General features: G+C 45.0%; 1 protein-coding gene across 1 annotated transcript in view; it reads right to left on the bottom strand.

Moving 5' to 3' along the window:
• LOC124795540 (discoidin domain-containing receptor 2-like) overlaps window positions 1-27,657 on the bottom strand; it is a 590,808-nt gene that overhangs the window by 212,527 nt on the left and 350,624 nt on the right. Inside the window, exon 7 of the mRNA XM_047259613.1 lies at window positions 13,991-14,225. Within this exon, the coding sequence (XP_047115569.1) occupies window positions 13,991-14,225 (235 nt within the window). The remainder of the gene's footprint in view (window positions 1-13,990; window positions 14,226-27,657) is intronic.

Below are 27,657 nucleotides of genomic sequence, written 5' to 3'. Positions count from 1 at the left end.
TCGACACATCGAGCCGCTGTTGCAATGCATCGGTACGTTGCTGCTGGGTTCTTGTTGTTGTCGTCTAATGTAAACCATAATTTGTAAGTTGTAATGCAAATGAGTAAGTAATACCGGAACGAGTCAGTATTCTTTTCAAATGAATAGCAACAATTGTACTGGGTCACGCCTAAGTACATTCCTCACGTGGGTGTTGATGAAATAATCACCTGCATTGAGGAAACGATACGTTTCCGGACATGGGTTCCTATTCAAAACGTTATGTACTCACTACCCTCTACTTGTCCTAGAAGTTTGTAACGGGAATTACCGACCCCCCTGTATAATATGGTACTTTTTCATTCTGTTAAAAAAGTACTATATTAAATTCCTTCCTGAAAGAGTCATTTACGAAAGAATCTCAGCTGTAGTACAGGGTGTTTCAAAAAGAATCATCTGATTTAAAAACTCCATATTTATTGACAAAACCATGCTACAACCATGAGATGAATTGCAAAATATTCACAAAATTTTAAAGTTTTACCTATGCTGCTACAAATGGTCTATGCATCGACCAGCAGCAGTGTGAAAAACATCTAGACAATATATGGCACAAAAAACGTTCACTTTTAGGTGAGCGTCTTTCGTGCTCAGTAATTCGTGAGGGTTCTGGAATCCGCATACGCGCACATTATGTCGGTTTACTTTACCGCTAACATGAGGTGTTGCTTCATCAGTGAAACTTAGTCGATCTAGAAATGCATCGTGTTGCTTATCCTCTGACAGAGCATTGCTGAAGTCAACCAGTTTCCTTTTATTACCAGTCCTAAGAGCATGCACTAATTACAGAGTGTAGGGTTTATAGAGCAAACGACACCTTACCAGTCACCAGAGAGTCGTATGAGCAATTGCCACTTCCTTCGCGGACGCCGCTCAAACGTTTGTCGAATTATTTCCACCATGTCATCAATAGCGCGAGGTCGGCATGGACTCTTACCTTTGCGTAAGCGTCCTCTCTCTTCTAATTGGCGTTACCAATGACGCATGTTTTTGGTTGCCGGCGGATCAATGACAAAATACCGACCAAAACACGCTGGACCGAAATCGCTGAGCCATTCTTTGCAAACTGCAGCACACAAAACGTCTTCTGTTGAGCAAACGCCGTCTTGCTTCTGACTGACCGCAAATTGAGAAGAATCTGAGATCGAAATCTAACGGCCATTTTGTGAAACTCTAGCCAACGCCCATTCAAACAACACAAATTTCCTTGCCCGCACGCCCCGTGTTTCCCAATTATTACATCCAAAAAAAGGTCATTCGCTTTGAAACACCCTGTTTTTGAGAAAATTCCGATTGAGCGAGCCGGTTTTCGCGCAGAAAGAAGCTGTTCAGACTGATACTGTCTATCACGATGTACACGTGAACGGGAGTCAAATGAAAAACTTAGAAGAGTAATTAAAAAGCGAGTTTTCGAGCATTTGTTCTGTAAATTGGCAGTACTGTTATCAGCGATGTAAGGAATGTCCTATAGGCGGTAGAATACTACAGAGAAGCGAAACGCGGCCACAATACCAGTTCAAAACGGCTGTCCCAAGAAATAACAGCTTTCTGTCGTACTTTTTCTGTTGCACTGAGGGTACGAAACCTATTGAAATCTACAGACCAAGGTACAGTATAGTGATGCATGCCTATCACTACAGCCAGTGTACGAGTGCAGTAGAAAGCTTCGAAGTGGCGCAACTTTTGTGACACACGCTCAGCACTTTGGCCAGGCACATCGCGTTGTAACACCAGAGTCTACTGCAGCAGCTGAAGCCCCTCTGATGGAAAACCGTCATGTGACGGTGGATGAAATAGCCGCAGATCTGAACGTTAGTCATGGTTCAGCATATCGATCATTCATGAGGAGCTTAAGTTCCGCAAAGTGTCTGCGAAGTGCGCGCCACGGCAGCTCATTTCAGAACTGAAAGAACGACGCTTTGACGTCTGTAAAGAACTTTTTGAAGTAGAAGGTGATGGCTTCTTGGCGGGAATCATTACAGCAGATGAAACCTGGGTACACTACCATCAACCCGCAGCAAAGAAAACAACCAAGGAATCACTATCACCAAAACCCAAGAAAGTCCGGTCGTAGGCGTCTGTAGTGAAGGTTCCGCTGACTCTTTTGGGATGGACGAGACGAGACGTTGTCTTGCAGCACTACACGACTCTGGAAACACAATGACCAGAGCGTCATTTTCGAGCACGTTAAAAAACCAGCTTCGCCCTGCAGTAAGATCAGAGCGACGTAGACTTATTACTCCTGGTATCATCTCCCTACATGACAATGCTCTGCCGCATACAGCCCGTGAAACACTTGCAACCATCGATGAAGCGTTTATTCACTGTTTTATGTCGAAATTATGAATAAACTATTGTTAAGGTGCTCGTAGGAAACGGATAAAATAGAATCTGCAACAGTGGAAAAGTTTACTGTATAAAATGTAACCTCACCGACTACAAAAGGCGAGCTAGAAGACAAGTTAAGAGATTTTTTTCTATTAGTTTACATTTAAGAAGCGCGCTGCTGAATTTGAAAGTCACCGTACAGCCATCGATCATCATGAGAACTTAGGTAGACCAAAAACCTGTAAAACTATCTTAACTGTCGTAAAAATGCACTGCGTCCTGTTCAGTGATCGTCTATTCAAGGCTTGCGGGCTCAATGACATTTCAAAGATCTCGACAGGTCTTACCTGCCACATATCTTACTAACTCCTGGCACTCTGACAAAGCTTTGTTCTCAGTGGATGTCGCGTCATTCAACTGTCTGAGAAAAGCGTACCACGGCGAGCAGTATCCAGGTCAGATTAGATGAAATAAAATTCCTGCAAGTTTCTCCGACATAGATGAGACATGGACGCATCAGACACGAAGGAACTGCCGACACGGTGGCCGACAAACATTGATGGTGCGGGAGCTGTGCTAGTTCTTGTCTCCTCGGATCCTCAGAGAGTGCTATTCACTGACCACCTCCACAGGAGCAGTGCGATGAATGAAGTAATTGTGTGCAGTGAACTGCAACATTCCATAGTTAGCCTGTGATAAATTGTAGTTGTCATTCACATTTAGTAGTTAATAAATGCCAATCATATTTATTTATTGTAAGATAAAATCACTTTAGTTATTCACTTATCATTAGTTCAATAAATAAAATAATTAGGTGCGTCAGCTGTTGGATTGTGATTAATTTGCACAAGATGTTCTGCTTATTTCCACAGGTTACACTTTACAAACCACAATTACAAAACCATTTCCATAACTATCACTAAAATAAGAAAATAATGTGCCGGTTGTACACTGGCTTGAACGGAAAGTCTTATAAGAACATGGACATCCTGACCGAACTGTACCAAACAAACATTCCAGCATTTCCATGCCTTTGGAAAATATTAATTGAAATGTGATCGTAGGGTGATATTTTTTTTCAATACATAGAAAAGCTATTCCTACATATGAAGAATGATGTGAATACATCATAGCTATTGATTTCTGTAACGTCACTGGAAACTTTCAGCTGGAATCTGCAACTCAGCACGCGCCAGCGACTTACAAGCACCGTTTATCAGAATCTTTCGGAGATTCAGAAAGGTCGAACCACTGCTGTTAGGGACATGTGAACATCAAACCGACAGAATGTACAGTCATTTGGCTGCAATACTGTGTCTGCAGAAAGAGTGGTCACGAGATGAACTCTCCACTACAGTGTCGCGTGAGCAGTTGGACTACAGGACGGGAAGGTGGTACGATAGTCGACTGGGTCTTCAGCGCAGAATGGTGACAGCAGTTGGGATCCAGGCAGAGGTTACATGGGGAGTGACACCAAGAAACGTCGGAAACGGATTAATGTAATGTGGATTCATATCTCGACTTGCTACACATCGTTTATTGGTGGCGCCGTACAACAGGTGGTACTGTATGGTTTGGGTTGGGTTGTTTGGGGAAGGAGACCAGACAGCGAGGTCATCGGTCTCATCGGATTAGGGAAGGATGTGGAAGGAATTCTGCCGTGCCCTTTCAAAGGAACCATCCCGGCATTTGCCTGGAGCGATTGAGGGAAATCAGGATGGCCGGACGCGGGATTGAACGTCGACCTCCCGAATGTGCGTGCTGTATGGTATAAAGCCAGAGTCGACTGGGTACTGGCAGCTGCTATACTCATACACGACAGGTTGTTATAAATCACCTTGAAGAACCTCAAACTCCCAGCACCAGACATGGTGGTCTTCTCCACATCCAGCCTTCAGTGCGAAATGTATTCCCAGTGGTGGATGACTTTGTGGGTATCTCTATCAGGCACTTAAGTGTGATTTCCAGAGCATCCATGTAGATGTATTAATTTTTACTTCAGGAAGTGTTCCACCTTGTCTTCATTTTTCAAATGAGTGCCATGCAGGGACTTCTTCAGTCAAGGGATGAGGACGAAGTCATTGCGTGACGTGTGATGAGAATACGAGGGGTGAGGCAAAATCTGACAGCCCAAAGAGGCAGAATGTCTGACTGTGGCCAGTACAGAATAAGCCGGGCTGTTGTTGAGGAGCAGTAATACGCCTCTGGCAGCTTCCCGTGAAGCTCTGTACAGGCAGCCTCCATTAACCTTGCCGGAAAGTTTCGGAAAATATGCTCGTCAGACGGTCTGACCCTTAAGGAGAACAATCTGTTGGCACTGCGCCGTAGCAGTCCCAAGAAGACTTTCAGAATCAACTGGTTCAGAAACGATCAGGCGTTCGGCTTTTTCAACGGTAATGAATCCATACGTGTCCTCCGCTTGTTTTGTTCCTATATCTAGACATCTCTGCCCTACATCTAGCATACATCCGTGGTGATTAAGCAGCTGAATAAGCCTTCTGGATTTGTGTGACACAGCTGAATATTTCCGCTGCTGCCTCTATTCGGTAGGAGTTTTGAACGGGTGTGAGCAGTCATGGAAGGCAGCGTGTGGTGACCTTTACCACCTTCAGAAAATGGTTCAACAAGTTCAAAACTGATGCATGACTGAGTTTCACTTTTCCCACTTTCTTGAGATTATGATGCGCCGGTCCTAGAGCAGCAAGGCGTCCAAATCCGCTGCGGTTCCCAGTTATCGATATAAACATGGTCTGCCACTTCATGTTTCGCAATTCACATTCCTTTGACAGCACTGGAAGTGTCTGTGCCTCCTACAAACTGTTGCATATTCTGGAGCAGTGCTGCGTTTCACTTCCACCAACACGGGCTGGATTATTGCAGCGTTACTCCCCTTCAAATGCAGGCAGCTAATGCCCGCCTGCTATTCCACTGTATCAGTGGGAAGTGCCATTTTGTTTTGGCTCGTCTAGCGACGTACTCCGGTACTGCGACACGGGGATTTTAGTGTGAACCAGTACTGCAGACAAGTACCCGGAGAGAAACAAAAAAAACTATTACCTAACTCTTGTGTACCAATCAAGAGGAACACAACAAATACCGCGGGACGCCGCCACCACACAAGCAAAAGCACTGCCCAGCGTCTCTCAGTGCCGTGCAGCAGATGGCGCTCCCAAACCAGAACCTCTTCCTGCTTCTGCGACGTTTCCTTCAGTACTTCATTTACATCCGCCGACTGTGTGGGCAGCCGCCAGAGCGAGCGCCGTCAACCTCGGACTGTAGCACTTCCGACTTTTACCGGTGGACCTGGAAGTCCCCCCGCCGACAGGCATCAGAACATGGGCGCTCCGCGGACACAGAGATAGTTACGACTAATTCGTTAGACAGTCCACTTCACAGCCTGCTGCCTGCTCGGTACACTGCTCTGAAGATCTAGCAGTCGCTGTTTACGGAGAACTAGAACCATTAACAGTCTACGGGCTTTCATGACCGTTGTCACTAAAGTTAAAATCTTCTGGGTTGTTAGGCCGCGTCACATTTCCTTCTAAAATAATCGACGTTTCGACCTCTCTGCTGGGATCTTCTTCAGGATTTTTCGGTGTTCTAGCAATAGTGGACACCGAAACGTCGAAATATGACGCGACCTATCAACCCAGAAGATTTTTACTTCATTAACAGAGTGTCTGCATAATTACATTCAGTAACAGTAACAAGATCACTGTACCTCATTACAACATACTCTTAATAAATGTTATTCGTTATTCCACGTTGTGTTACTGCATTTCTGTTACAGTGCGTCCTGTGAAACAAGTGTGTAATTATAAAGTACGCAACAGACTGCCTTTAAGGAACTATAGCAGGGGAACACTCTTTCGCTAACGTGAACGCTTAGGCTGAATTAATAGTAGCATTCAGATACTACATCCACAACAGTAACTTTATTAACTGCGCGGAGTGGCCGTGCGGTTTGAGTGGTCATGTCACGGATTGCGCGGCTGCTCCCGCCGGAGGTTTAAGTCCTCCCTCGGGTGTGTGTGTGTGTGTGTGTGTGTGTGTGTGTTTGTGTGTGGTTCTTAGCGTAAATTAGGGACCGATGACCTCACCAGTTTGGTCCCTTTCGAATTGACACACACACACACACACACACACACACACACACACACTCACACAAACATAATGTAACTTTATTTCTTTTCAGGTGACACTGAAAACTTAACGAATGTCCCTCATAAAATTACTGATCTGTTGGGAAACGCTTGAGGACTACCCCAAACGATATCGATCACTGATCGGTAAGCACACGACGAACTGAGATACAGTCCTGGTGAAACAGTCTAGATCGTGTCAGTTATCTCCCCACTGTAACAGTAACAGCCCAGTAGGGCGGTGCCAGAGACAGAAATATGATACTTTCTGTTTTCTCGATCGCATCGTACAAGCAACCAGAACCCATAATTTGTCTCGCTACTGCTAAAAATCAGCAGTACGATGATCCCTGCTTTCATGGCGCTACAGTCTGTGCCGCAATCATCAGCACCTCTCAACAGTACGAATTCACTTCTGGACACCCTCTCCAAGGGATGAGCATCCTAATCTTCACAACATAATTGACGTAATTCAGAAAGTTGGTTGCATTGTTTTCTCATGGTCGTTAGAAAGAGACGATTTCTGACGTCTTCTTGAGCATTTGGTAGTAATAAATGAGAAGCACCGCTAGCGTTCATTGAGATTATTGAACTTTTATTAATTCTCCATCCCGTGGCGGTGTATTCAGGATGCCATGTTTGAGATGCGACCAAATGTGAACTTCCACCCTCCAGCCAAATACCAGCTAGTTGGTAGTGCGACAAAAGGGACCCCGACTGAAAATAAGTACACCGGACAAAAAGAACCCTTACGTACAGGAGGGAACACACTAATACGTTGGAACATAACCTCTAGGCCTGATAATGAACTGTTCCAAATACGCCTAGATATTTCCTGTAGAGTTAAGATCGGATAGATTAGCGACCAATTTGAGATGCGACAGGGCGCCTGAGTGTGAAATTAGGAAATCACCCGTCTATGCCTGTGAACAGAGCTGACGTCAACTTGTGAGATTAGCACAACAGACTCTACATCTACATCTATATAGATATTCTGCAAGCCACCGCACGGTACGCGACGAAGGGTACCCTGTACCACTGTTAGTCATTTCCTTTTCTGTTCCACTCGCAAAAAGAGCGAGGGAAAAACGACTGTCTTTACGCCTCCGTATGAGTCCGAATTTCTCGTATTTGTCTTCGTGACCTTACGCGCACCGTTTGTTAGGGCCAGTAGAATAATTCGGCAGTCGGCTTCAAATGTCGGTTCTCTAAATTTTCTCAATAGTGTTATTCGAAAAGAACGTCGTCTTCTCTCCAGGGCTTCCCGTTTGAGTTCCAGAAGCATCTCCGTAACTCTTGCGTCTTGTTCGAACCTACTGGTAACGAATTTAGCAGCCCCCCTCCTAAACAGCTTCGACGTCCTCCTTGAATCCAATCTGGTACGGGTCCCCAACACTGTAGCACTAAAGGTCGCACCAGTGTCTCATATGTGGCCTCTTTTACAGATGAACCACACTTTCCTATGACTCTCCCAAGAAATATTACATTCCCTTCCCTACCACAGTTCTCACACGTTCGTTCCATTTCGTATCGCTTTGCAACGTTACGCCCAGATATTACTGTATCAAGCAGTGCACTACTGGCGCTATATCTGAACATTACAGGTTTGTTTTGCCTACTCATTCGCGTTCCCACATTCAGAGCTAGCTCCCGTTCATCACACCAACTAGAAATTTTGTCTACGTCATCTTGCATCTTTCTACAGTCACTCAACTCGACACATTAACGTGCAGCACAGCATCACCAGCAAACAACCGCAAACTGCAGCACACCCCGTCCTCCAAATTATTTATGTCCATAGAGAACAACACTGGACCTGTCACATCTCCCTGGGCCACTCATGACGATACCATTGTCTCTGATGAACACTCGCTGTCGAGGACATACTTCAGCTTTTCACCGGACTTACATTATTTGACTATTTTCGGCAACTTATTTTGCACGGTTTTACGAACTTTGACTTTCTTTCTAGATCTGGGACACATTTTTGCTGTAGGTATTTATGATAACAAAGTTTAGTTTACGTCACAATTGTTGATGGGAAACTGCACTTCCGGATGCTGAACGTTTGCTGTTGATTTTTGTGGATTAACGCGCAGGTAAGTAAACACGTATTTCTGTATTCGATGCTCTGCACGCAGTAGATACGAGGTGTGGCTAGAAAAAAACCGGACTAGTACTGGTGAAACAATAAAACGAATGCAATAAGGCTGAAAGTAGCGTGGCCTGTCACGTGACTGTCGCTCCGCCTACTGCTCGAGTTTCATCTGCCTCCTGCACTCAGTCTGCCCGTGGCGTCTGTTTTAAGTAGTTGACGTTTTGTCTGTGCGTCGGAAAATGTTGAGTGTACAGAAAGAACAGCGTGTTAACATCAAATTTTGTTTCAAACTAGGAAAACCTGCAAGTGAAACGTTCGTAATGTTACAATAAGTGTACGGCGATGATTGTTTATCGCGAACACAAGTGTTTGAGTGGTTTAAACGATTTAAAGATTGCCGCGAAGACACCAGTGATGACACTCGCACTGGCAGACCATTGTCAGCAAAAACTGATGCAAACATTGAAAAAGTCGGTAAACTTGTTCGACAAGATCGCCGTTTAACAATCAGAGCAGTGTCTGAGTTAACAGGAGTTGACAAGGAAAGTGTTAGGCAGATTCTTCATGAAAGTTTCAACATGAACAAAGTGTGTTCAAAAATGGTTCCAAAGTGTCTCACAATTGAACAGAAGGAACGCCGAAGAATGATTTGTTCTGACATCCTGGAAAACATTGAAAGTGATCCCACCTTCTTACAAAATCTTATTACTTGCGATGAATCGTGGTTTTTTACTTACGATCCCGAAACTAAACGCCAATCGATGCATTGGAAAACTCCTGGTTCTCCACGACAAAAAAAAGCACGAACGTCAAAATCGAAATTCAAGGCAATGATGATTGTTTTTTTTTGACATCAAAGGGATTGTGCACATTGATTGGGTACCAGAGGGACAAACAGTGAATCAGCATTACTACATTAGCGTCCTGGCTACCCTACGTGAGCGAGTACGGAGAAAACGGAACGATTTGTGGAGAAAAAAGTCATGGATCCTTCACCAAGACAATGCCCCAGCTCACAGTGCGTTGTCAGTGAAGACGTTTTTGGCAAAACACAACATTCCCATCTTAGATCATCCACCCTACTCACCTGATTTGGCCCCCTGTGACTTTATTCTTTTCCCTAAAGTCAAGTCAGCTTTGAAAGGAACTAGATTTGAGACTGTTGAAGCAGTAAAAGAAAAAGCGACGGAAGTAATGTATGGTCTTACCGAAAATGATCTGCAGCATTGCTATGAACAGTGGAAAATTCGTATGGAGCGGTGTAGAGACCGAGGAGGAGAGTACATTGAAGGAGATAACATGAAATTGTAAATAATTCTAAATAAATGTTTTTTCCAGCATCAGTTCGGTTTTGTTCTAGCCGCACCTCGTACATCAGTTACTGTTAGACTGTTTTTCATTGGAATCTGCAATCTATGTGAGGTCACCATTGACACGTATTAATAGTGTTCAGTAAACGTTTACTTGTTTTACGCTATAATCTTTTGTTTCATCAACATTATTAATGCTATGGAGTCTCTTCAGTAACTTCACCTGTTTATACGTTATTCGCTAACTTTCCTACTTGCTCGAAGGATTTAGACTCATTATCTAATTAGTGTGTGGGCTTTGGAGCGCTGGTTGATCACCGACCCCAATCACATCGTAAAAAGGGAGGCCAAAAAAATTAAGTCGTGTGCTGGTGACACCGACAGCTGACAATAAATCTACCAGTGCGGCAGTAACACTTCGCAGCCTAAACGCCTCACTAGTGCATTGGTGAAGTTCCAGCGTTTGAAAAGAGGCCAAGCTGCGACTCAACAAACCGTACTACACGAGTACAGTCAGCTACTGTCCGTTGCGTTACTTAGACGTCTACTAGAGTTGCCCGGGCACACTACTGACTGTTACCACTCTACGTATAAGCGGCGACCAAAAGGTTTCCGTTTGAAGGCCGCACCAACCCCTTGCCCACATACTGCTGTTTACATACGTGCATCAGAGTCCTGCTGGGTTACATATACGCCCTCAAGTGAAATGTTTTTGATTATTCAGGGTAATTCTGCTACCTCTGCAGCTGGGTTTTGTGCAGCCCACACCGTCTTCAGATACAAGGGCTATTCGGAAAGTAAGAAGCGATAAGTCGCGAAATGGAAATCACAGTGAAAATCAAAACTGTTTTATTTGCAAAAGTTGGCTACAACTTCCAGCTACATATCTCCATAGTCGCCGATCCGACTTAGACGTTTGTCGTAGCGTTGAACCAACTTTCCAATATCGTCGTTATAGAAGGAAGCCGCCGGTGCTTTCCGCCAATTCTCTACCCTAGCCTACAGCTCGTTGTCTGTACCAAAATGTTGTCTTCATAGCCAGCGATTCATGTGAGCAGAAATGAAACTCGGAAGGAGACAATTACGGGCTGTATTGTAGGTAATCAAAAATTTCCAACTGAAAACGATGCAGGATCATCTCTGTTGCCCCTGCAGAATGTGGCTGAGAATTGTCTTGAAGAAGAAAGCTCACGACAGTTATGTAATGCTGGCAGCATAGCTTCAGGCGAAATTTCTCAGCAGGCCCTTGTACTTGGCGGGAGACACTATTTATCTAGGTATCTTTATGTGCTTTCTGTGTGCTCAGAACTAAAAAGAACGACTTAATGGAATCGACGGGTATGCTAGAGACACTGCCCAACACACCTGTGTTCATCGGATTTTCACTGTGGTTTCCATTTCGTTCCTTAATGTGTGTGAAATCTTATGGGACTTAACTGCTAAGGTCATCAGTCCCTAAGCTTACACACTACTTAACCTAAATTATCCCAAGGACAAACACACACACCCATGCCCGAGGGAGGACTCGAACCTCCTCCAGGACCAGCCGCACAGTCCATGACTGCAGCACTTTAGACCGCTCGGCTAATTCCACGCGGCTTCGTTCCTTACTTTCCGAGTAACCCTCGTAGTACGTTAAAGATTTTCATATTCTCTTGCTCACCAGGTACAAACTACACTCCTGGAAATGGAAAAAAGAACACATTGACACCGGTGTGTCAGACCCACCATACTTGCTCCGGACACTGCGAGAGGGCTGTACAAGCAATGATCACACGCACGGCACAGCGGACACACCAGGAACCGCGGTGTTGGCCGTCGAATGGCGCTAGCTGCGCAGCATTTGTGCACCGCCGCCGTCAGTGTCAGCCAGTTTGCCGTGGCATACGGAGCTCCATCGCAGTCTTTAACACTGGTAGCATGCCGCGACAGCGTGGACGTGAACCGTATGTGCAGTTGACGGACTTTGAGCGAGGGCGTATAGTGGGCATGCGGGAGGCCGGCTGGACGTACCGCCGAATTGCTCAACACGTGGGGCGTGAGGTCTCCACAGTACATCGATGTTGTCGCCAGTGGTCAGTGGAAGGTGCACGTGCCCGTCGACCTGGGACCGGACCGCAGCGACGCACGGATGCACGCCAAGACCGTAGGATCCTACGCAGTGCCGTAGGGGACCGCACCGCCACTTCCCAGCAAATTAGGGACACTGTTGCTCCTGGGGTATCGGCGAGGACCATTCGCAACCGTCTCCATGAAGCTGGGCTACGGTCCCGCACACCGTTAGGCCGTCTTCCGCTCACGCCCCAACATCGTGCAGCCCGCCTCCAGTGGTGTCGCGACAGGCGTGAATGGAGGGACGAATGGAGACGTGTCGTCTTCAGCGATGAGAGTCGCTTCTGCCTTGGTGCCAATGATGGTCGTATGCGTGTTTGGCGCCGTGCAGGTGAGCGCCACAATCAGGACTGCATTCGACCGAGGCACACAGGGCCAACACCCGGCATCATGGTGTGGGGAGCGATCTCCTACACTGGCCGTACACCACTGGTGATCGTCGAGGGGACACTGAATAGTGCACGGTACATCCAAACCGTCATCGAACCCATCGTTCTACCATTCCTAGACCGGCAAGGGAACTTGCTGTTCCAACAGGACAATGCACGTCCGCATGTATCCCGTGCCACCCAACGTGCTCTAGAAGGTGTAAGTCAACTACCCTGGCCAGCAAGATCTCCGGATCTGTTCCCCATTGAGCATGTTTGGGACTGGATGAAGCGTCGTCTCACGCGGTCTGCACGTCCAGCACGAACGCTGGTCCAACTGAGGCGCCAGGTGGAAATGGCATGGCAAGCCGTTCCACAGGACTACATCCAGCATCTCTACGATCGTCTCCATGGGAGAATAGCAGCCTGCATTGCTGCGAAAGGTGGATATACACTGTACTATTGCCGACATTGTGCATACTCTGTTGTCTGTGTCTATGTGCCTGTGGTTCTGTCAGTGTGATCATGTGATGTATCTGACCCCAGGAATGTATCAATAAAGTTTCCCCTTCCTGGGACAATGAATTCACGGTGTTCTTATTTCAATTTCCAGGAGTGTATTACTCCCACAGAAAAAAATTAACAGGACCTTTTTGTAGGACATTTTATGTAGTTAAATTTTGTACCGGGAAGATTTTCACTGGAGACCGCAGTTTCCGAGCTATTCAAGAAAAACGTATTTGAAGATCATTTTTGTAAGTTTTCCTTCAATAGCTCGAAAACAATGGCCTCTAGCGAAAGCGTATCCCAGTACAAAATTCAACTGCATTCAATTTTCTAAAGAAAGATGCTGTTCATTTTTTTCTGTAGGACTAATCGTTTATGAGTAGCGAACGAGAAGAAATGAGAATCTTGCTGTGGTATTTTAAAGAGTTGGGGGTTGCATAAAATCCAGTGGTAGGGGCAACTAAACCAGCCTGCATACCGTCTACACAGCTCCTAAAACACCCAGTGTGCTCATTTAAGGCGACGACTAATATTTTCCTTGTTGCCCTAATATGAAAGGGTTTCCCAGTTCCGTCTTTTGTATTACTGTCAAGCGAATGCTCCCGATTATTTGACTCGGAACAGAAAGAAATTATTTGTGTTACGATAAGTTCCTGACAAAAACGTAGGTACAGTTGAGGAGTCATCGTTTATGCGAGTCACAGAATAACGTAGATTGCTTTTCCGACTTGAGCAGCTTACCCATCAGAGCCGAGGATCGGCCATGTAGAGATGTCGATTAGATATCACGCTACATTGTACGGGATGCAGGTGTGTGAGCAGCAACGGCCGAGGTAAACATTAATTCCGCCATGAATAAGAAAACAATTGAGGAATTGTAGCCCTGTGGAACTGGATCGTGACTGGGACACTGGACACACGTGTCGGCTTTCCACAGCAAGAAGGCGCGATCGAGAATGAGTCTAGTGTGCATGCCAGCCGCAGCGTGGTTCCGTCATTCTGACGGGCCGTGGTCCTAAGCGGAATACAGACTAATGAAACCTGCGACTACGGACGTTCCGGCTGCCCGTGTAGGCGGGGACTCACCCGAGTCGATGCGCACTTCGCTGACGAGTACCCAGGCGGCGGCGAAGTACAGCTGCAGGCGCAGGAAGCGCGCCACGCGGCTGTGCAGCGGCAGGCTCACGTTGACGCACGAGGGGGCCGAGTCCGCCGCCCCCGCCGCCCCCGCCGCCCCCGCCGCCCCCGTGCTGACCGGCGCCGTCGCCCACTGGTAGTGCACGCCGTCCAGGCTCAGCCACACCGACGCCTCCGTGAACACCTGCACAGCGTGAGCGAGCGGCCGACGTCACAACTGTGGCACAGTACAGCAGTACAGCGCAGTACAGAGAACCGCCACTGGCGGTACAGGTTGTAACGGAACATCCTCCTCCTCTTGCAATAGTTTTCCTCAACAGTAGTTGTCGATACCAGTACCATTTTTCGAATTTTGGACAGGTCAATATTATCTCAGTTGCTTATCTCAAAACTTTCATATAATTTTATACACAGTACAGTATACTTAAAGCTAGAATTTATGAAAAGGAGTTGCTTTATAAAATATTTTGGTTTCGATGTTATAATCGATAAGTACTGGTTCTGAATGTACAGCTAAAATTGCTTTTTTAGAAACATTTGAAATTACGAACTATTGGCACACTTAAAATTTAGATTTTTAATTACGCAATACTGTACTGGGTACTATGTTTATTTCTGGATTCATTTATGAAATGATGATCGAAAGTAATAATGTAACAGAAACTAGTAGAAATTCATTTGTAAAGAAAAACTGTAAACCCTTTGGAATATTGTTTTTTTCCGCGGAGTACGAGAGTCCTAAGCAAGCCTCTGATGTTATCGGATGTACTTTTGTATTTTGTGAGAAAAATGTAATTTCGGCATTGTTAATGTGAAAAATCAAAAGACTGTATGACATACGAAAATGTAAGAAAATATATTTACGTAAAAACAAAAATTCTGCAACAAAAATCTCCAAATTTATTTACATCAGTGCAACTGTGAGGGGCTAATATGTGATATTTTCATCTTCAAGAACGAGACCCCTGCACAAGAACAACTGGAGCCAACTCTACATGACAAGCGAAGTAAACAAGAAAGTTTATTGTAATCTTCGCTCCTCTCAAATCTTCATAAAAGACTAATGTGACAAATAGATGGAAGGAGGGGGGCGGGGCGGAGGTTAACCGATGCAGTAGCGCAAGGCGGTTCTTCAAAACCGATAGCAGTTTACTACACCTTCAAATTCGTATGAAACGCTGCAACGCTGACCATCTCATGGCAGGGACGACTGTTATCGCAGAAACAACCAGTTTTCGGTTATATAGGTTTCTACGAAAGCCAGTTTAACCGAAATGTTAAAACCATTCCAAATAACCGGTTTCTGAAACGACCGGTTTTGGGTTATTTATTCCTATTGTTTCCTACAACACCTGGATATGGAACAAAAATTGACAAATTTTTACTGCCTTAGTTTCAAGCTACATAGCGTCAATAAATTAAATACACAAATAAAAGAAAACTTAGTCTGTCCACCATTCGCTACTTTTCTCGAAAAGTAGTTGACTACTACAAAAAAATCACATCTAGTCCCCTATCGATACTAAATTTTTCTGATTCTGCTGAAAAATCATGTTCTAATCGCCCATCATACCACTATTTGGGCACTAGAAATAGTCAGAGCTAAAGGGAGGAAACTGAAGTTGAAGAACTGTAATTCTCGTATTGATTTGCCGGTTTTCAAAGGCTCAAAGCAGATGAAGGCATATTGTGTTGTCACAGGCAAGATCAGCTACTTTCTATTTTTATTGTAAAATATGAATCAAACGTTAAGTTTTGCATTTTCTCCTTATCTTACGTCACATGTCTGCAGTGGCTCCTCCCGCTTTTAATCTTTTAAAGCGAAGGGAACACTGTGCTTCACTGACACCACACTTCGTGAAATACATCCAGTCGAGGCATGGTGACAGTCTGTAAAACAACTGATGTCCGACGACGACAGTGTACAAATTCTATGGAATGATCCATGAGAGGGCACGGAACAAAAAAGATCTAATGAACTTCTATCCGGAAATGCATTGTTTACATGCTAGAGACCATTTATTCAGTCATACTTTGTTACAGAGGCTGCGGTGTAATACGCGCTGTACCATACAGCCAGAGTTATAGTATGCATGGTTTCCTCCTAGAGGGTGGTACTGTTCCTCATACGTCATGCCCTAGCGCCCCCTCCTGCAATAGTAATTGGTAATGTTGTGTCAGATTCACTTCCCTTGCTGTCTCACCTTGTAGTGGAGGTAATACGGCGTTGTACACAAAGGTTTTGTATTCGAATCGAGAGCATGCCGACATGGTGTTTACTTACGGAAAGTCAAACGGCAACGAGCGACAGGCAGCAAGGTTGTATCAGGAGACCTGTCCCCGCCTACAACAATCACAACATTTAATGGCTGCAACAGTGTTTCGCCGTTTGTCTGAGACAGGGTCGTTTCAGGAAGTACGATATCATGAAGGACATGCCCGAAGTGTTCGGACAGCACACTTGGAAGAAATTGTGACTAAGCTCTGGATGTCCGCAGCTCGTGGTCGTGCGGTAGCGTTCTCGCTTCCCGCGCCCGGGTTCCCAGGTTCGATTCCCGGCGGGGTCAGGGATTTTCTCTCCCTCGTGATGACTGGGTGTTGTGTGATGTCCTTAGGTTAGTTAGGTTTAAGTAGCTCTAAGTTCTAGGGGACTGATGACCATAGATGTTAAGTCCTATAGTGCTCAGAGCCATTTGAACCATTTTTTTAAGCTGTGGAAGGTGACAGCCGTGTCAGTACCAGGCAGTTAGCCCACCAGCACGTGACAACTGTTACTTTCCTCACCATTTACAGCGTATGCACGACAGACTTTCCACATCGCGAGTAGTTTTGTCACTGGTTTCTTCACCATGGAACCACGATTCCGGGATTTGTATCATCCATCCTATTCACAGATGAGGCCACCTTTACGCAGAGTGGTATTTTCAACTTTCATGACAGTCACCTCTGGAGTAGTATGTCGAACCCACATGGTGTGGTGACAGCGAATCATCAGCATCGCTGTAGATAGAATGTGTGGGTGGGAATAATTGGCCACCTTATTCTGGCGCCAGTATTTCTTCCACGTCGCCTGACAGGCTGAAACTATCGGCGTTTCTTGGGGTGAATTTGCCCCCCCCCCCCTGCTGTAAGAAGTTAAGTTCCACTGATTATTCGAAGCGTTATGTGGCTGCTACATGATGGTGCTCCAGCCCACTGCCCACTTTGCCGTTTACGTCCGGACGTATCTCAATCGTGCCTTCCCTGGTCAATAGATCTGATGATAGGGTCCAGTTGCAAGGCCTGCTCGTTCACCGGATCTCAACCCATTCGATTTCTGGTTATGAGGCCATCTCAAAGTATCGGGTATGCAGAGCCCATTCCAGATGCAGAGACACTGGAGCATGCTGCCTTTGACACTGTTCGGATGCAGCCTGCCCGATGTGAACGTTTCAGGCAGAACAGGCTATGGCGCGTACACGCATGCGTCGAGGGACATGGAAACCATTTTCAACATTCACTGTAACTGTGGCTGTATGGTACAGCGCCTGTTCGACCGTAATCTCTGAAAAAATGTATGATTGAATAAATTGTCTGTACCATGGAAATTATGCACTTCCGGACATAAGTTCATTAGAGCTCTTTTTGTTGCGTATCCTCTCATCGGTCAGTCCCTAGAGTTTGTACACGGTGGAAAAGATCACCCTCTAGACGACATGAGGCAACTCTTACACGATGCGTACCATCTAACAGGGCAGGCCAAATGGTAACACGTACATTATTCTCTCAGCAATGCTGTACCAATTCTTATGTCATGTGTTTGTTGTTGGTTTCTATTGGCATTGTTATTGAAATAGACTGTACACATTTCCGCATTCTCTACAATAAAGCAAAGTTTCAAAGCAATGCAAGTTTTACTAACAAAAATTATTCTTTTTCTAGAAACAGTTTATTCAAGCACAAAAAATTTCGTCACTGCTGTTCCGGCTAATTGATATTTAGTCTTTTACAATATTATTAGTAACAAATAAATACACAGGACCAAGCAAATAGGAAGAAAATATTCAGAACAGAAACACCGGTAACGGTTTTAACCTGTCGGATTTTTCCATCCTTACCTCTAGGCACTACGGCACTTTCTACTGTAAATTAGAGTTCCTTTTTTTTTTTAACAGTATTTCACCAAATGCGCACTTTATGTGTCTAGGCGTAGCCCACGTGATATAAATTCCAATAACTCAGCACAGACAAGTTTTTCGCTATAAAGCGTTATCCCGAAGTCCACCGACAGAATTCGGAAGTTGTTCAGGGATATTTTCTCAATATTTTGGTACAAGGGACCCGTGGTATCTGGTGGCTCGTAGCAGAGCAATAACGTTATTATATTTTGTGTGTCTGAAATCTTATGGGACTCAGCTTAAAAAAAAAAAAAGTTCAAATGTGTGTAAAATCTTATGGGACTTAACTGCTGAGGTCATCAGTCCCTAAGCTTACACACTACTTAACCTAAATTATCCTAAGGACAAACACACACATCCATGCCCGAGGGATGACTCGAACCTATATCTCTAACGTCGATCAGTTGTAGAATTTTGGAACACGTATTGTGTTCGAGTATAATGACTTTTCTGGAGACAAGAAATCTACTCTGTAGGAATCAGCATGGGTTTCGAAAAAGACGGTCATGTGAAACCCAGCAAGCGCTATTCGTCCACGAGACTCAGAGGGCCATAGACACGGGTTCACAGGTAGATGCCGTGTTTCTTGACTTCTGCAAGGCGTTCGACACAGTTCCCCACAGTCGTTTAATGAACAAAGTAAGAGCATATGGACTATCAGACCAATTGTGTGATTGGATTGAGGAGTTCCTAGATAACAGGACGCAGCATGTCATTCTCAATGGAGAGAAGTCTTCCGAAGTAAGAGTGATTTCAGGTGTGCCGCAGGGGAGTGTCATAGGACCGTTGCTATTCACAATATACATAAATGACCTTGTGGATGACATCGGAAGTTCACTGAGGCTTTTTGCGGATGATGCTGTGGTGTATCGAGAGGGTGTAACAATGGAAAATTGTACTGAAATGCAGGAGGATCTGCAGCGAATTGACGCATGGTGGAGGGAATGGAAATTGAATCTCAATGTAGACAAGTGTAATGTGCTGCGAATACACAGAAAGATAGATCCTTTATCATTTAGCTACAAAATAGCAGGTCAGCAACTGGAAGCAGTTAATACCATAAATTATCTGGGAGTACGCATTAGGAGTGATTTACAATGGAATGATCATATAATGTTGATCGTCGGTAAAGCAGATGCCAGACTGAGATTCATTGGAAGAATCCTAAGGAAATGCAATCCGAAAACAAAGGAAGTAGGTTACAGTACGCTTGTTCGCCCACTGCTTGAATACTGCTCAGCAGTGTGGGATCCGTACCAGATAGGGTTGATAGAAGATATAGAGAAGATCCAACGGAGAGCAGCGCGCTTCGTCACAGGATCATTTAGTAATCGCGAAAGCGTTACGGAGATGATAGATAAACTCCAGTGGAAGACTCTGCAGGAGAGACGCTCAGTAGCTCGGTACGGGCTTTTGTCAAAGTTTCGAGAACATACCTTCGCCGAAGAGTCAAGCAGTATATTGCTCCCTCCTACTTATATCTCGCGAAGAGACCATGAGGATAAAATCAGAGAGATTAGAGCCCACACAGAGGCATACCGACAATCCTTCTTTCCACGAACAATACGAGACTGGAATAGAAGGGAGAACCAATAGAGGTACTCAAGGTACCCTCCGCCACACAGCGTGGCTTGCGGAGTATGGATGTAGATGTAGATGTAGATCCTCTGCCGGGACCAGCCGCACAGTCCATGACTGCAGCGCCTGAGACCGTTCGGCTAAGCCCGCGCGGCTAACTACGTTTCATTCGGTTACGCGACATACCTTTGTTTCACTAAGAAAATACCATCATTACAGTGAAAAACCTTGTGATATTCAATTGGCAAAACGCACAACACAAAACAGGATACAGATGGGGTAATCCAGCAACCCTCAGACAGAGACAGAAGTACGGCACAGCGTCGTCGCCTCCTGGGCCACTGTTCCGCTCTGCCATTGCAGTCAGTGAACTCACACACGAGGAACAGCTACCCATACGACACAATGAAACTGTGAACATGCAGCTAATACTGCCGGTGAAATAAACCAGAGACACCATGTAGCAGTAACGAAGGCAGTTCGAGGAAGGAGAGTAAAGTGGACATTACTGTTGTCAGCAGCAAATACCGTGGGGTTAATGGAAGACCTTTGTTTCAAAACACGACGTACAGCACATGTCGTCGACATTTGCACTGTTGCGATACAGATACAATGATAAAAAGGCAACAAACCGAGGTAACAAGGCCAGCGAACGATGGGAGACCATAGGTTTTTTATACCAAAGTACTCGTAACGTATCCCTGAGAAACATCCCAAATTCAGCCAGAGAAGTATAGTTTCACCATGTAGAACTAGCAGTTTACTCCTTGCCCGAAATAACTACGATTTGGATTTTATGCAAGTAATTTCTTAAAATGCATACCTCGATTCATAAGCACTAGTGCCACCGCTATGTTTACAGAGTGCGTGTCTGTGTCATCTTTCTAGAGTTTCTCTGCAAGCCGAGGTCTTAGATTGCCTTGCTCAGCGGTTACTTGCTGCAGCCTTGAAAATCGCAGGGAGTGTCTTGTCCAAATATCGGCGGTTGTCGACGACGCCACCCGGCTGCATTCCCGTAACGTATTTGAAGATTGCATGGGCCGGGAGAAACTCAGATCTCAACATAAGAAATAGTCACACATTGCTTTAGATTTCCCGATGTGTTGAAGTAGCGGATAGGCTTGGGCATTTTGTTTACATCAGAGTTTATGTATGCACCAAGACTAAGTTCCAAAGTTGGGCAAGTGCTTGCTGTTCTAGTCTACAAATGATAACAGTTTACAGCATGACAATCCATTACTTTCAAATACGGAGTGAGCAAGAAGTAACTACCCATCGTAACCCATTGAAGACATGAAGGCCACCTTATCTGTTTGATATAATCATAGATACGAACACTAGAGTGCACTGCTATTAAATCAAAAGTATATGATATTCCCAGAATGAGATTTTCACTCTGTAGCTGAGTGTGCGCTGATATGAAGCTTCCTGGCAGATTAATCTGCAGTTTTAATCTGCCAGGAAGTTTCATATCAGTGCACACTCCGCTGCAGAGTGAAAATCTCATTCTGGAAACATCCCCCAGGCTGTGGCTAAGCCATGTCTCCGCAGTATCCTTCCTTTCAGGAGTGCTCGTTCTGCAAGGTTCGCAGGAGAGCTTCTGTGAAGTTTGGAAGGTAGGAGACGAGGTACTGGCAGAAGTAAAGCTGTGCGGAGGGTCGTGAGTCGTGCTTCGGTAGCTCAGTAGGTAGAGCACTTGCCCGCGAAAGGCAAAGGTCCCGGGTTCGAGTCTCGGTCCGGCACACAGTTTTAATCTGCCAGGAAGTTTCGTATATTATATTGTTCGTTGTTAATACAACCGGTTTCGAAGATGTTTTCTAGTGAAGAAAGAGTTTTTGCTTTCAAAATGAATCATACAGGTAGTTACAATCTAATAATAAATGGGTGGGATATTAATTTCAATACTGTTTCACCTGCAAGAAAGGATGTCCACAGTTTAGGAAACTTCTTGAGGAAAGTGGATCTACACCGGACTGCCACATGTCATGTAGACCATTAGTAAGGGATTATCCAGAGCCCTAAAAACTCTACTCGTTGACCATCTCCCGAACAGGATATTTCTATAACTTCCAGGAGGTCAATTTTACATAAAGTCAAATTCAAACATTATATATCTTATCTCATAAACAGGCTATTGCAAGACTTCAGTTTTGCGAGACAGTGTTAAATGAACTTAAATATGGCGATAATAAGTTGTTTATTAAGATTATTTGGAGTGATGGACAACTTTAAAATTATCAGTTCGTGTCAACAGTTACAACTGTACCTGTTGGTATACGGAGAAGCATAGAAATGTTTTCGAGAGTGCGTTAAATGAACCTGGTGTTGCCTTTTGGGGCAGTATCTCATGTCTTGAAGTAACTGGACGTTGGTTTGTTGATGGAACCGTAACTAGGGAGAACTACCTGAAAATGTTCACAACTTATGCCGTACCGGGACTGCAAATAACCTACGACGACATGTATTCACTTTATTTCAAGATGGTGGAGCCTCACAACATCACGCAACACCCTTGTAAATGGTTCAAATGGCTCTGAGCACTATGCGACTTAACTTGTGAGGTCATCAGTCCCCTAGAACTTAGAACTAATTAAACCTAACTAACCTTAGGACATCACACACATACATGCCCGAGGCAGGATTCAAACATGCGAACGTAGCGGTCGCTCGGTTCCAGACTGTAGCGCCTAGAACCGCACGACCACTCCGGCCGGCACACCCTTGCAAAACCAGGTTGATGAGGCGTAGTGTCTTTTGGCCCACCTTTATAGTATTCTCTTATCTAACTGAACGAAGTACACTTTTCATTTCTATTTTCACTTAATTCATGTTATAAAATATTTGGTATGTTCTGTAGGTGCATTACGGCCCACATATTTATCCACAAAAATATGTAGGAAATGTGTAGATCGAATTTGCTTTTGAAGTATATATTGGAGTTATGTGGTTGCACATTATCTGAAGAATTTGTAGAGAAATCTGACTAATGTTGTGATTTCGCCGACTCTGCAACATTTCCTCATTACGGCAATATTCTCTCCCAAACACTTGTTTTTTCTACACTGTTTGGGTTGCAACGCTGTATCATGGGTGCTTTGAAACGTAGGCTTCCTCATTTCATAGTAAAGTCTTCTAAATCATGGGTCCGTAAATACTAAATCAAATAACATCGTTTAATACAGAACCACAATTGGTGCACATTTGCTATAGTGGAGGTTAGATTATGGCTCAAATGATATCTAAGCCAGTCGACAGCAGAATCTGCCGAGCCAGGAACGCTCCGAAGCGAGCAGATTTGAGGAAAGATTCGCCACAAACAGACGCGCTGAGTGTGCACCGGCAGCTGCTCCTCAATATCGTGCAGACATCTGGCGTGCGGCCGCGGCTACCGGCTGTTTACTCCTGCAACCACTTGTTTTCGCCGCTCAGCGTATTCGGTTGATATTCATACCGCCATTCCAGTCCCTCCCTCGCGCTCGCTTCGAGGCATCATAATAAAAGTTTGTGTCCCGAGACAGATAAAGTTTCTCGCAGCGGGAGGAACATCTGCGAGATATCAGGTTGAGGCATTTGAGCGCGCGCCGCCCGCCGTCCCTCGCGAAGCGTTTCAATATCGGGCGCGCGTGCTTAGGGGAGTCGCCGGCGCTGACGTCATTTCCGCTTCCTCTGCGGTGAGACTTCCGCCTCCGATGGCGGCGTGCGCGACGCCACGTCCGTAGATGTGGAGGCGCCGGTCTAGCAGTCAAACACGGTAAAAAGTCGCCAGCGAAACGAATCCAGCGAGCACAGAGCTATATTCTATCCATCTTGCACAATCGACCAGTTGTAACGAACGTAACACAGAGGATACACTCATACACCGACTGACATGTCACCACGCACGCGGTATCTGTGCATGGACGCAACAGAGACTTGGATCACAGCTGAAGCTGGCAACGCAGTCTGTCAGGATGCAAGAAGTTGAGACACCAGATTAAAAGCGACACCCCGGACCCAAAAACAGCAAGGTAATCTGGCTGTCAGGTCAATTCATATACTAACTGGTAACATCAGAAACACCGAGCTCAACGGAGTATAGACTATTGGCCATTAAAACTGCTACGCCAAAAAGCAATGCAGATGGTAAACGGGTATTCATTGGACAAATATATTGTACTAGACCTGACATGTGATTACATTCTCACGCAATTTGGGTGCATAGATCCTGAGAAATCAGTACCCAGAACAACCACCTCTGGCCGTAATAACGGCCTTGATACGGCTTGGCATTGAGTCAAACAGTGCTTGGATGGCGTGTACAGGGGCAGCTGCCGATGCAGCTTCAACACGATACCACAGTTCATCAAGAGTAGTGACTGGCGTATTGTGACGAGCCAGTTGCTCGGCCACCATTGACCAGACGTTTTCAGTTGGTGAGAGATCTGGAGAATGTGCTGGCCAGGGCAGCAGTCGTACATTTTCTGTATCCAGAAAGGCCCGTACAGGATCTGCAACATGCGGTCGTGCATTATCCTGCTGAAATGTAGGGTTTCGCAGGGATCGAACGAAGAGCCACGGGTCATAACACATCGGAAATGTAACGTCCACTGTTCAAAGTGCCGTCAATGCAAACAAGATGTGACCGAGACGTGTAACCAGTGGCACCCCATACCATCACGCCGGGTGATACGCCAGTATGGCGATGACGAATACACGCTTCCAATGTGCGTTCACCGCGATGTCGCCAAACACGGATGCGACCATCATGATGCTGTAAACAGAACCTGCATTCATCCGAAAAAATGACATTCTGCCATTCGTGCACCCAGGTTCGTCGTTGAGTACACCATCGCAGGCGCTCCTGTCTGTGATGCAGCGTCAGGGTAACCGCAGCCATGGTCTCCGAGCTGATATTCCATGCTGCTGCAACCATCGTCGAACTGTTCGTGCAGATGGTTGTCGTCTTGCAAACGTTCCCATCTCTTGACTCAGGGATCGAGACGTGGCTGTACGATCCGTTACAGCCATGCGGATAAGATGGCTGTCATCTCGACTGCTAGCGATACGAGGCCATTGGGATCCAGCACGGCGTTCCGTATTACCCTCCTGAACCCTCCGATTCCATATTCTGCTAACAGTCATTGGATCTCGACCAACACAAGCAGCAATGTAGCGATACGATAAATCGCAATCGCGATAGGCTACAATCCGACTTTTATCAAAGTCGGAAACGTGATGGTACGCATTTCTCCTCCTTACACGAGGCATCACAACAACGTTTCACCAGGCAACGCCGGTCAACTGCTGTTTGTGTATGAGAAATCGGTTGGAAACTTTCCTCATGTCAGCACGTTATAGGTATCGCCACCGGGGCCAACCTTGTGTGAATGCTCTGAAAAGCTAATCATTTGCATATCTCAGCATCTTCTTCCTGTCGGTTAAATTTCGCGTCTGTAGCACGTCATCTTCGTGGTGTAGCAATTTTAATGGCCAGTAGTGTATTAGTAGTCTAACAAATTACACCATGAACTGCAAAAAATGGAATTATGAAAATGATTTTTCAGACTATGCAAGAACTTGGTATACCGGAAACCGATGAATTATGTGTTGTGGATAGGCAAGAGAGCCAGCACCGTTACTAGAGGAAGCCGAAATCCACGCGTTTTAGCTCAATCAGGCTGGCGTGAGGTCTGGAACACGACAAGGAAATTAGAATTTTGAGAAACGGACGTAGCTGGTGCAATACCTTACTTTAATCCATAAATGGTGAACGTCGCTCTTGACTGTACATTATTCATAATATCAATAGTAACTGGTAATGGCGCCTTGCTAGGTCGTAGTAAATGACGTAGCTGAAGGCTACGCTAAACTATCGTCTCGGCAAATGAGAGCGTATTTTGGCAGTGAACCATCGCTAGCAAGGTCAGTTGTACAACTAGGGCGAGTGCTAGGAAGTCTCTCCAGACCTGCCGTGTGGCGGCGCTCGGTCTGCAATCACTGATAGTGGCGACACGCGGGTCCGACGTATACTAACGGACCGCGGCCGATTTAAAAGCTACCACCTAGCAAGTGTGGTGTCTGGTGGTGACACCACATTACGACTATTATGTACACTTCTGAGTCTTCTACTTTTTATTTTGTATTTAGACTGCGACTTTACACATTCCGTTACTTGTATTTTAACTGAAGTTTTCACAACGGTGTAGGGTAAAGGTAGTGAAAAGGAAACAATGAAGGAGAGTAATTTTGATTTCGTTAGTTTGTATTTTTTTTTCACCTTAGGAAGAAACAAGAATTTCAGTTTCTGTATCCATATCGAGGAGACTGGAACTGGACAAAACATCAAAATTCAAGCATTTATAATGAAACAGAAATTTTGATCAATGAAGTATTTCAGAAGAATGAAAAGTGTGAAAGAACATACAGGTTGGGGCATCCAAAACTGTTCTTGCAAATGTCTGGAAAAATACAAATATGACTAGAAAGAGATCGCAACAAAAGTTGTTCGTCTCAACCATTCTGCCTACCCCCTTCGAAATCTGTAAGAAGAATTCCCAATTCTTACTGCTGATTAGGATTCTCCGGAAAGAATGCCTAACTTTTGTTTTTAACGATTTTGTTTACAGGTCACGCAGTAATCGACAAAAATCAAAACTAGTTAAAACAGTTGAAAAATAAAATATCTCACGAAATACACATGAAACTAGTATCCCAGGAGGATAAAATGACAGTTATTCTAAAATCTTAAATGACAATCCCATTTTTATTGCAAAAAGAGTTGATTTTCCAGTACATAATACATTGCCCACATTACGGTTGTAATTTGTTTCACAAACGGCACTCGACTTGCCTTAATCATTGGGGTTTCTCCACTAACCAATAATGCGTATTATGCCGATTCAAGTGACCACGACTGGTAAAAGTTGAGTCATCAGAGAAAAGTATGTGTGAAATAAAATCATCGTGGCTGTTAGTTGGTGTTGTGTGCAATTGTAGAAATTCAAGCGGTTTCGAAAGTCGTGCCTATGTAGTTCTTCATCCAACCGTAAGTGACGTGGATGTAATTTGTGTTGAAGCGCTGAACACTCCTTTCAGAAGTATTGACCTTGTGCGTTTTGCCGGAAACTAATGCAGATTTTTGCAATAAAAACCGGTTTCTCTCTAATGAGTTTAGAATGACTGCCGTTCTAGCCTTCTGGGTCCTAATCTGATGTGTATTTCCTGAGATATGATTTTTCAGCTTTTTCAACCCATTTTGATTTCTGTCGATTGCAGCACAAAATTACAAAACTTACGCATTTTTCCGGAGAATCCGAAGCCGTAATGAAAAAAAAATGTAGATTCCTGTTTAAGAAATCAGTACATGAATGAGTGCTTTAAGTTGGGGCTGCGGTCCCAGTACTAGTCGCAAAAAATGAAATAAATGTAATAAAGATCAAATGTACCTATGAAACTTGTGTTTGCCGGCCTGGGTGGCCGAGCGGTTCTAGGCGCTACAGTCTGGAACCACGCCACCGCTACGGTCGCAGGTTCGAATCCTGCCTCGGGCTTGGATGTGTGTGATGTCCTTACGTTTGTTAGGTTAAGTAGTTCTAAGTTCTAGGGGAGTGATGACCTTAGATGTTAAGTCCCATAGTGCTCAGAGCCATTTGAACCATTTGAACTCATGTTTCAAATCAAAGAATACTGAAAGACACGTGCAGTAAGACATTCGCGAGGCACTAGTTTTATGTGGAACACCTCTCAGTGAAAGACCCCCTGCCAAGAAATTAATGTTTTTAATGAAATGGTGACCAACTATCACCCAGATTTATTGGAAATGGAACCTTCAGAATAGTCTACCAAGCTGCAGTGTGATTAGTGATGCATTTAGAAAAGTCAAAGTAGCCCCAAGCTCGGGAA

This window comes from Schistocerca piceifrons, chromosome 4 (genome assembly GCF_021461385.2).
Source record: "Schistocerca piceifrons isolate TAMUIC-IGC-003096 chromosome 4, iqSchPice1.1, whole genome shotgun sequence".
Taxonomy (NCBI): domain Eukaryota; kingdom Metazoa; phylum Arthropoda; class Insecta; order Orthoptera; family Acrididae; genus Schistocerca; species Schistocerca piceifrons.
The sequence above is the reverse complement of the archived record's forward strand: the minus strand, read 5'-3'. Positions and strand labels throughout refer to the sequence as shown.